The sequence below is a fragment of the Octopus sinensis genome, linkage group LG1 (genome assembly GCF_006345805.1).
Source record: "Octopus sinensis linkage group LG1, ASM634580v1, whole genome shotgun sequence".
NCBI classification, from domain to species: Eukaryota; Metazoa; Mollusca; class Cephalopoda; order Octopoda; family Octopodidae; genus Octopus; species Octopus sinensis.
This window is the reverse complement of record NC_042997.1, coordinates 178363276-178375751: the sequence shown is the minus strand read 5'-3', so window position 1 is coordinate 178375751 and position 12476 is coordinate 178363276. Positions and strand designations below refer to the sequence as shown.

The 12476-nt window shown below is 37.5% G+C and overlaps 1 protein-coding gene across 3 annotated transcripts in view; it reads right to left on the bottom strand.

Moving 5' to 3' along the window:
* The window catches only part of LOC115210751 (membrane-bound transcription factor site-1 protease), a 130237-nt gene that overhangs the window by 16461 nt on the left and 101300 nt on the right, over positions 1–12476 (bottom strand). For all 3 annotated transcript variants that reach the window (XM_029779468.2, XM_029779475.2, XM_036507274.1), the window contains exon 28: positions 10692–10814. In XM_029779468.2, the coding sequence (XP_029635328.1) occupies positions 10692–10814 (123 nt within the window). The remainder of the gene's footprint in view (positions 1–10691; positions 10815–12476) is intronic.

Below are 12476 nucleotides of genomic sequence, written 5' to 3'. Positions count from 1 at the left end.
TCATAAACGATGTTTCACTATCAACAGATTACGTAATTTTACATACACAATTTGTCCATAGATCTTCAGTATGAACGTCCATACAAATATAATTTGCAGGACTATGCACAAGGTCGGACATGTATATAGTTCTACCTATTACACTTGTGGTTATTTTTCAAAAGTCCTCATTTTGGCGCACAAATTTACAGATATGACACTGCAGAAAATAATTCACTGCAGTAGCTTTTTCCGGCTAGAGAATGCATTAATTTAAAATTTAAAATTTTAATTTTAATGTAATGCTTATTTATTCACATTGTTTTGAATAAATCATGCATTATCTCATAGTTTCAAGATTTTGATGATGTGATTGTATATTTTTAGAATGAAATTGCAGAGTAGGTGTGAGAGGCTAGATCTGGCCAGTTTGAACATAAAACAAGGAGAATATTTGGGCCAGACATGGCCAGTTTAAACGCTGAAGGGTTAAAATACATACAAGTGGTACTGAGTACGAAATTGGTAGTTTTCACTACAACTGACTGGTGTCAACTGTCTTAATCAATCCAGACTGTATAAGCTGATAAACAAGAATCTGTGGTGTTCATGCATCGCTAAGTTTTATTCACATTATTATTGATAAGTGAAATGGCTGTAACCACGATATATTTGTTCAACCCTTTTGCATTCAAATTACTTTGTCAAATGTAATGCTTATTTATTCACAGTCTTGAATTAATCATACACTGTCTCATAGCTTCAAGATTTCAATGATGTTATTGCTTATTTTTCGAATGATATGGTAGGGTAGGTGTGAATGTGGCCAGTTTGAACAGAAAACGTAGTCAGTTTAAAAGCTAAAGGGTTAACATAGCCAATAATAGAATATGTTGAAATAGCTCACTTTGCATTAACTTATTTAATTATGCACTGACATGACTATGTGGTCAAGAAGCTTACTTTGCAACCATGAGGTTTTGGATTCAGTCCCACTGTACAGCACCTTGGATAGGTGTCTTCTACTAAAGTCCTAGGGTGACCAATGCTTTATGAGGGAATTTGGAGCACCATCCGAGCGTGATTGTTGCCAGAGCAGCTAACTGATTTCTATGCCGGTGGCATGTAAAAAGCACCATTCGAGTGTGATCATTACCAGCATCACCTTACTGGCACGTGAAAAAACATTCGAGCGAGGTCATTGCCGGTGCCGCTGGACTGGCTCCCGTGCAGGTGGCATGTAAAAAACACTATTTGAGCATGGCCGTTGCCAGTACAGCCTGATTGGATCTTGTGCTGGTGGCACGTAAAAGCACCAACTACACTCTCGGAGTGGTTGGCATTAGGAAGGGCATCCAGTTGTAGAAACTCTGCCAGATCAAGATTGGAGGCTGGTGCAGCCATCTGGTTCACCAGTCGTCAGTCAAATCGTCCAACCCATGCTAGCATGGAAAGCGAACGTTAAACGATGATGATGATGAAACCATGTGAAGTGTTTCAAGCCCATCAATGTGTGTGTGTGTGTGTGTGTGTTTTACAGTGTAGTATAGTTTTTATTACCATGTGTGTGTGTCTGTTTTATAATGTAGTATAATGTATAATGTTTACTCAAGAATGTATAATGTATAATGTTTACTCAAGAATGTATAATGTTTACTCAAGAAACAGGAAGAGAGAGTGAGAGAAAGTTGTGGCGAAAGAGTACAACAGGGGTCACCACCACCCCCTGCAGAGCCTCGTGGAGCTTTTTTAGATGTTTTCGCTCAATAAACACACACAATGCCCGGTCTGGGAATTGAAACCATGATCCTCTGACCACGAGTCCGCTGCCCTAACCACAGGTAGAATATTTGGGCTGGAGATGGCCAGTTTAGATGCTAGGACAAGAGAGAGGAGAAATTGCCTGAAAGAGTCTTGGAGAAAATAATGAAAGATGCAAAAAGAAAATGGAGTTCAGTAATGGTAGCACCCCCATGGCCACTGCAGGGTCTTTGTAACTAAGAGAAGGTGATAAAAGAAACCATAACTCACTTCATGGGTTGCTGAAGTAAAAGGGATGCAGAGTACCACAACATTAAGTTTCCTTGAGACCAGACAACCAGTCCAGAAACTTGCAACAAGGTAGACTCTGCTAAAGGAACACAAGAGAGATGGTGTTGGTAGAGATGTAGAGATTGTAATGTGATGGTGGTGGTGGTGGTGGTGGTTGTTGTGGTGGTGCTGGTGGTGATGGTGGTGGTGGTGGTGGTGGTGATGGTGGTGGTGGTGGTGGTGCTGCTGCTGCTAGTCAATTAGTCAGACCTACCCTACCACCCAAATATTTACGAAACAATTAGAATAATACAGTTATTGGTAACCTATTTAGATTGCATGAATAATCCAGCTAATTAATAGAATAATTGGCGAATGCCAGTGTAGCTGAAGTAAACATCGCTTCTGATGGATGCAAAAACTGAAGTAGTTAGCAAAATCCACAAGCTATATTCATCCTGCAAGATATGTACCACTTGACAACAAACCTTCCTCCTACTACCAGCCTAATTTATGAGCTATAATTAATTACAAACACTCCATATGTTCTCAGGAACATGACCTCGCTGCATACCTACAGTTTCTTGGCATGCAAAAATTCATACATACATACATACATACAAATGCAGGTGCACACACATTTATATGTAAGTGTGTGTGCATATATTGATGCACACACATACATATATACACATACATGCATGCACACACAAACAAGCACACATGGACATCATACACACATACATATATATATATATATATATATATTATATATATATATATATATATATATATATATGTATGTATGTATGTAAGTTTGGAATAATATTCCCTCATATATTATTATATATATATATATATATATATATATATATATATATATATGTATGTGTATATATATATATGTATATATATGTAGTGTATATATATATATATATATGTATATATATGTATGTGTATATATATGTATATATATGTATGTGTGTGTGTGTGTATATATATATATATATATATAAAATAGGTATAGGAATAACTGTGGTAATTCAGAAGTTTGCTTCTCACTCACAAGATTCTGACTTCGATACCTTGGGCAACTGTTTTCTAATTTAGATGCAGGTTAAGCAATATTTTGCAAGCAGAATTTCATAAATGGAAACAGAGCATATAAGTTTATAAGTTTGTATGTGTGTGTGTGATACACACACACAAATATATGTGTGCATATATTTTGTGTGTGTGTAGAGAGAGAGAGACAGACTGACAGATAGACAGACAGGTAGGTAGGCAGGCAGGTTTGAATGCATGTTTATTTTTAGGATAGTTCATAGCTTCTGTAATTTAGGTGATCTAACGAACAACAAATTGTTCAGAACAGGTTCAAAAAAGTCCAAGGAGTTATTGTCACTTTTAGCAATGAAGGCCTTCTCTCACAAAATTAAGGGCAGATTGATGATGCTGGTCTGTGGAGTGCAATACTGCACGGTAGTGAGATATGGGGCATGAATGCTGAAGATCTGTGAAGACAAGAAATGAAACAAACAGTGGATCTTCCTATACACAGTACTATGCTTCTAGAGTTGAATAAGTCACTGGCATGTCCAACATTCAACCTCTCTGAGATTTATCACCCTACTTCTCATGCCCATTATGAGGTATATGCATCATCATCATCATCATCATCGTTTAACGTCCGTCTTCCATGCTAGTATGGGTTGGACGGTTCGACCGGGGTCTGGGTAGCCAGGAGGCTGCACCAGGCTCCAGTCTGATCTGGCAGTATTTCTACAGCTGGATGCCCTTCCTAACGCCAACCACACCATGAGTGTAGTGGGTGCTTTTTACATGCCACCGGCACAGGTGCCAGGCGAGGCTGGCAACGGCCACGAACGGCTGGTGCTTTTTACATACCACCGGCACATCATATTAAATCTGCATGTACCTTGTACATTGGACCATTACATCATCTACACTTCCAGTCATCACAGCCGCTCCACTAAGCCCTGGTTATTGAAATCCATCATATATACTTATCATTCATTCATCTCCATTTTGCTCTCAACCTTCACTCATCCTCTCAATGCAATCACTCTGTTTCAACCACCACACTCTTATTCTCTGCTCACACTCATCCTGATTCTTCTGACATTGCACGCTCATCTCTATTTACCTGCTCTGCAATATGGCCCGGAGTGAATGAATACCTCATAGAGTGGCAAGGGTACTCTAATCATATGGGCTACAACAGATTCCCACTAGTGTTGGTGCCACTACCAAATCCACCTAGGAGACACTGCAAGGAGGTTGGTGAACAAATAGAGATGTGGCATTTGAGAGAACCGTTGAATCTGGTCATGAACATGACAAATTCAAATGCTAGTACCATGGTAAAATGCACCTAGTACACTCTGTAAAGAGGTTGGTGACAGGAATGGCATACAGTAGCAGCACACACACACATAAACACACACACACATACATAAAGAACAAAATTGGTGTGAATTGCAAGTTTCCAATAGGCTAATTACAAGTTTTACAACATTTCTTATGAAGAAAATGGTAAGTACACACCTGTAAATTCAATGAACTTCACTCAAAGAACACCAGTTTTCCAATAGTATTCACATCCTTCACCAATATACAATCAAGGAATGTGTGTGTGTGATAGACTTCTGTGTGGTTTCCATCTACCAAATTCAATTCACTAAGTATAAAAGACACTTATCCAAGTTGCAGCACAGTGGGATTGAATCCTGAGCCACATGGTAGTGAGGTGAACTGCTTAACTCCACAGGCATACCTATGCCCTCCACACACATACACATACAAATACATAGTGTGAGCAATGAAACATGTTGGCAATAGCTGCCCTTTACACAATTGACAGGAAACCTTATAATGTGTGCACAGAAGAGGCAACCCATATCTACTTTGCAAAGATGTAACTCTTCAACTGAAAAGCAGAATATGTATCTGCAGGTAGGCACAGGATATAAAACCTGCTTAATCTTTATACCTACTCAGGATCTCAGAGGTTAGAACACCACCACAAACAGTCACTCAGAAGCTACTTGCTCTGTCCGACACATCTAACTGCTACTAAAGCTCTTATACAACTCACATTGTTCAATTTTTTTTTCTTTTCCTTAATACCTCCCCATTTTTGCTTCCTGCAATTCCCACACATTTTTCTGAGAATATATAAACACTCAAACAAATGTAGGGTGCAATCTGAATCTATCACATGCTGTGGACTTAGTAATACATGATATCCTCTCCAGCTTACCATACATCCCTAGGATAATACAAGAATTTCCATACTATGACCATGCCAACAAGCTCTAAACCATTACATGATATAAACTATGATTGCACATATACCATAAGACAAAAATCATGTAACCACATCACTTGGTATCATACTTATAATTACTGATTTCAAATTTTGGCACAAGACCGGCAAAGTCGATTACATTGACCACAGTGTTCAACTGTTACTTGTTTTATCAACCCCAAAAGGATGAAGGGCAAAGTCAACCTCAGCAGAATTTGAGCTCTGCATTTTTGCCCAGTGTGATAACTATTCAGCAGACTCATTGCCTTATCATACTTTATTATTATTATTAAGGCAGTGAGCTGGCAGAATCATTAGCACGCTGGATGAAATGCTTAATGGTATTTCCCCCATCGCTACATTCTGAGTTCAAATTCTGCCGAGGTCAACTTAGTCTTTCATCTTTTTGGGTGCGATAAAATAAGTACCAGTTGAACACTGGGGTTGATGTAATCGACTCATCCCCACCTCCCCCAAGCTGCCCTTATGGCAGAAATGTACATAACACTTCCAATCAGTTAAGATCAGAAGCCACGAGAACCACTGCCTGGTACTGCATCAGGGCACTTATTATTATTATTATTATTATTATTATCATCTAAATTTTGCTCCATTTTTTCCCCCCATTATCTTTCACATTACTTCAACCTACATAGACTATTCCCCACTGGATTCATACTACTTTCCCCACCAACACAATGTGATGGATGACATAACTTTTATATTATAGGTCTGCTACAATACCTCAGCTCAGGTATATTAATGTACACTTTATATGCTATTACTATAGGAAATTAACGATAATGGTAAGAACAACAACAACATTACTGTATTATTAACAACTACTTTTAGGAAAGGTTAAGTTGGTAGTAGTGAATAATATAACTGCTGAGGGTGACCTTGTTGCATGGCAGCAGTACTGTAACTATTTACTTTCTTAACTTTCATACAATGTCTATATGTTCTTCTAATGCAAAATCTATCACTTGATACTAAGGAACTACACTTCCTTCCCTGACTTAAGTTAGTAAACATCCTGTCATCGCCTACTTTCTTTACATGTGATTCTAGCACTTCTGGTTTCAGTTCTACAGTAACTGGGCTTCACTACAGAAACGAGATATTTTCAAACAATCTTTCCTACACCTCACCCCACCTCACCCAAAAAGTTGGGGTCTAATTAATTCTTTTTGCTTAATATCTTTGTTTGCCTTTATATTTTATTCTATTTTCAATTACTTGATGTACCTTGTGGTGGGATATACACACCCGCCCACACATCATCATGATTTAACACACACACACACATACATACATACATACATAAATGCATCAGTTTTTTTGTTTACTCGAAATGTCACCATTTCTCAATAAATCTTTTCCAAAAAATGCACGCAACTTCAAAATCATCTATGAACAAAGCATTAAGTAAAAATCCTAGGTCTGAAGAACCCCCAGAGTAAAACAGAAAGAATTCCAGAAAAGAGATGTTGAATGACTGATAGTTGTAACAGAGTGGTAGTAAAGCAGGAGTGTTAGTGTGAGGTACAGAAAGATGAAGTCAAACTGTTCTTCTTTCTCCAATTTCACTTTAATTTCTTTCTCTTTCTTTGGCTAACCATCTCTCTTTCTTTCCTTTTTACTCATCTCTTCAAGAAAACAACATATGTATATTGAAACACAATAGTTACAAAAATTTCTCTACAATTATCTCTGCCTAAGCGGGCCTACCAAATGATTAGAAGGACCACTTTTATGATACCCTCCTACAGGCTACCTCAAAGACGAGTGGCAATGACCTCATCTTTGCAGTGGGAGATTTTAATGGGCATATCAGCTGGCAATCCAGTATCTTCGATGGTGTACACGGGGGCAATGGGATTGGTTCCCGAAATGAAGAGGTAACTAGGCTACTGGAGTTCTGTGATGCATGTAATCTATTAATCTGCAACACCAACTTCAGGAAACCAGACAGCCATCTGATAACCTATCGATCAAGTAACTCTGCTAGCCAGATTGGTTTCATCCTCAGCAGACAGCAGGACGCAGGGTTGCTTTTAATTACAAAGACCCAGCAAGTAAAGTGAGATCACAGCCATAGCCTACACCAGTGTTGCATAACCAGCCCACTTAAAAGAGTACTTTTGGATCATTGGGTGACATGCTGTGCTTGAGGAAACCTATTGAGTCAAGTAAATTAAAATCAAAATCAAATTAAATCACAATCAAATGGACATTGTAGTTGTGGCTGATGCCAGTGCCACCTGACTGGCTCCCATGCTGGTGGCACGCAATAAGCACAATTCTTGTGGGGGTTGTTGCCTGTGTTACTTGACTGGTTCCCTGTGCCAAAATGACTCATTCTTGGGTTCTAGATAGCTATTAAAAAAAAAAATGGGTGGGGAAGAAAAAAGTCTTATATAAGGATCAAATAGTTGGTGGTATCAGATTCAGGAGGAATGGCTTTCCTTGATACCCATGGTTGTACAAATAAACGTGCTTAACCTAATTTTTACGAAAGTTCAATCATACAACGATACAACTGTTGCAATGGTCTCAGCAGGAATTGCTGCAGCTCTGCTCAAATGTGGTAGGACAGCTTGTCCCACTCTTAAGCTGTCATTTAACCTTAACACACAGTGACAGGCCTGTATGCAATATTAACACGATGGTGCAAGCTCACATCTTTTCATCGGAGCACCAAACTGCAAAACCAGAAATGTTGTCTTCCCCAGAGATCTTACTCATTAAAACGTATTTCTATTAGAATTGCTTCTGTTTTATGTGTTGCACATCAATTTAGTGTTACGAGGAAAATATATAAAGCAAAACATGACGACAGAATTCTCTGATGCCACAAAATTGAAATTATCAATAAACAGAGTTTCAAAAGCACCACACATCATAGAAACCTGAAAAAAGTAAATTCAACTTTAGACATGTATCTGCATTACAATAAAAAACAAATACAGGTATGATTACATACAAAAAAAGTTCATAAAAAAACCTAGTATAAATTGAATCATTTAGTTTAACAAACAAAATCGTTTCTATATATTCAGCACCTGGAGAACACCAAGTACCTTGGTTTATGTGTGCACATGTGCACGTATGTGTGTGTGTGTGTGTGTGTGTGTGTGTATACAAACATACATACATACATACATGCATGCATCCAAGCATACATGCATACATACATACATACTTACATACATACATACATAAATACATACACACACACACACAGATGCATACATGCTTGTATACATACATACACAGAGATAATACAGAGGAATTGGCATAAACATAGAACTGAAATAGACAGATGCCTTATAAAGTAAACTCCATCAGCGGAGGCCAGCTGAGGTTGTTATTTGTTAAATATATAGAAATGCTATTTGCAAATGTTATTTGCCAAGTTATCTGCTGATGTTATTTGCTAAGCAATGGCTATAGACACTAACAACAAACCCAGATAGCAGAGCACAGCAAAAAGCAGTATATGAAATACTGGATGCTGACCATCATCAATGTTTGAATCTTTAGAAGGCTTCAATGAAGTTTGAAAAGAAAAAACAAAAAAAAAAGAATAATATCAAGTGCACAGATTTTGTGAAGAGTGTTGTTGGTTGAGTCATTAGAGAACCAGGGAAGCAACCTAGAGGTCAATGTTCTATATACTGTTAACTTCTAGGTTTACTGTAGTCATCCTGATCCACTGAATTCTTAGTATCATTCTCTTTACTCTCTTTTACTTGTTTCGGTCATTTTGACTGCGGCCATGCTGGAGCACCGCCTTTAGTCGAGCAAATCAACCCCGGGACTTATTCCTTGTAAGCCCAGTACTTATTCTATCGGTCTCTTTTGCCGAACCGCTAATGTTACGGGGACGTAAACACACCAGCATCGGTTGTCAAGCAATGCTAGGGGGACAAACACAGACACACAAACACATACACACACGTGATGATGATGATGATGATATATACGACAGGCTTCTTTCAGTTTCCATCTACCAAATCCACTCACAAGGCATTGGTCGGCCCAGGGCTATAGCAGAAGACACTTGCCCAAAATGCCACGCAGTGGGACTGAACCCAGAACCATGTGGTTGGTAAACAAGCTACTTATCACACAGCAACTCATTGGGGAGTTTTTAACCCCTAAGTTAGCCCCAACAGTGCAGACTTCATGACAAAGGCAATCTACCCTGTCATTCAGTCATTCTCTCAAACATTGTGAATCTCAGGCAAGTTTTTTTTTCATCTTATGATATTAGGGTGTAATTTGAGAGAGATTTAACTGCTATATCTAGCTACCATGCAAGGGATCTTTTATTGGTTTGTCTTCTTCTCAACAGGTACCATGAGTAGCTGTTTTACAACAGCATTACATTGGCAGTAGCACAGTAAAATTAATGACTATTCATCTCATCCAACATGACATTTATTACTCTTCTTTATATTATGAGAAGCAGATATAAGACCAGTCCTACAAATTCAGAAAAATATTAGTTGAACAAGGTCGTTCAAGTTAAACCCAAATACTGAATCAGTCACTTCAATGCCAAAGGTATTTTCAAGTAAAGCTAACAGAGGTCATAAGGTTAGGGTTATATTTCTTGATATATTTGATCCCTCAAGTTTTCAGCTTAGAGGTTCAGAAGGCTTTGTAAATGCATTATTGGAAAACTAACCAAAGAGCCAATAAGTCCACCTAGCTGAAAATAGGTATCATTCACAGTCTATTGCACAAACACAACATCTACTTTGCCATGTTTAGCAAGGGTTAGATGGAATTTGTTGAAGCAGATTTTCTACAGCCAGACACCCTTCCTGTTGCCAACTCTCATTTGTTTCTAAACAAGGGTACACATGCGCGCACACACACACACACACACACACACATGCTGATAATGTAACTGGTGTAGGCTGAAATGAAAAAGCTAAATTGAAATTAAGAGACTGAACCGGGCTCAATGAGAACATTGTTTTGTCTAATCCTTTTATTCTTTTACCCGAGTCAGGCAGTACACTGAACCATGCCAATTTACTATCTTTTAGAATATAGACTATTTCATCAACTGCAGTATCTATTAAACAAAGCAAAATATACTTTGGCAGGTTCTGAACTGAATTCAAAAATGTAAAAGAACATAATCAATATGAAAGAATTTCATCAGATAGTCTACTCTCATCGTCATATTATGCACATGAAAAAAACATTCAAGAAATAAACAAACATAAACACTTCAAATTTAGTAAATGAATTTTTTTTTTAAATTAAAATATAAAAAAATGAAACCTTCATCATAAAAATTAATAGAGAGGAGAAAAAATTAGTTAATAACCTTCCATTCTTTCTGGTAAATTCACTCTAGGCCAAGAGGGTCGCTTTTCATAACCTTGAAATATTGATGGTAAAGTCTTGTGAGCGGTATATTCCAATAAGGCTTTTAGTAACCAGAAGCAATCTGAAAAAAAATAAATATGAAAAATATCATGAAAATATGTTTTTTATGCCAGTAATTTAAAGAAATTAATTTAGATGGTTGGCACTTCGCTCTCACAATGTCACTGAGTTTGTTTTTTTTTTTTTCCTTTCGAAAAAAAAAGTTTCTGGCAGCAAATGTTATTGCTAAGAATACAAACAAACATTGATGACCTGTTCATCAGAGACACATCAGAACTAATAATAATAATAATAATAATAATAATAATAATGTGTTGTTTTGTTTTTTGTTTATTTTAATGTGAGGATGAAACCACGAGTGGAGGAACTTTTGAGTTAAATTGACCCCAATACTTGACAGACATTTAAACTCTGGTAAAATGAAAAACAAATTCAACCTTGGCAAAACTTGAAACCAGAACAGAAAAGGATATAATTAAATATTGCAAAGTATCTTGTCAGACACTACCATTTCTGTTAATTCACCACCTCTACTAATAAAAATTATCATCATTTCTATCATTAAGACAGCAAGCCGGCAGAAGCATTAGCATAGTGGACAAAATGCTAAGCAGTATTTCATCTGCTTTTATGTTCTGAGTTCAAACGCTGCTGTGGTTGTCTTTGCCTTTCCCCCTTTTGGGCTTGATGAAATAAGTTGATGAAATAAGCAGTAGGATTGATGAAATTGACTAATGATTGATGTAATCGACTAATGATCGATGCAATTGACTAATGATTGATGCAATTGACTAATGGTTAATGTAATCGACTAACCCCACTCCAACCCCCAAATTTCAGGTTTCGTGACTATAGTAGAGATGATAATTAGTTCCATTATTTGCCAAATGGGCACAAAATGAAGAGGACACTACAGAGACAGGTTATACAGGCTGTGTGGTGAGAAATTTGCTTCCCAACAACATGGTTCCAGCTTCAATTCCACAGCATGACACCTTGGGCAAGTATCTTCTACCAAAGCCTTGTGAGTGAAATTGACAGACAGAAACTGAAAGAAGACCATTGTGTATGTGTGTGTGTGTCTTTGTTAGTCCCCCACCATCACTTGACAACCAATGTTGGTGTGTTAATATCTCCATAACTTAGCATTTCAGCAAAAGAGACCAATACAATAACTACCAGGCTTGAAACAAATAAGTACTGGGGCCAATTCATTCAACTATAATTCTTCAAGGTTATGCCCCAGCATGGCCATGGTCAAATGATTAAAGCAAGTAAAAAATAAAAGAGATGTGAAAGAGTTCACATAAACCTGTCAGTATAATAATACCTCTTTGTTCAATGCCCCTAGTCTTAATAATTCATTCTTTTATTTGCTAATGAAGTCATACAACATTCATACAATAAAACACATACAATGGTGTAACAAAATCATACAAGAATGAACAAAATGAAGTTTGGTAAGAACGAGGTGGGAGGGGCAAAAAATTACACAATATATTAAAACGTCGAATTTACTTTGAATTACGCAAAATAATTCAATAACAAAACACTATATAATTAAATAAGATAGAATTGAAAACACAAGAAACTGATGAAGGTATCCCTATCCACATACATCATCGCTTAACATCTGCTTTCCATGCAGGCATGGGTTGGATGGTTTGACTGGAGCTGGCCAGCCGAGCAGCTGTCCAGACTCCAACTGTCAATTGTGGCATGG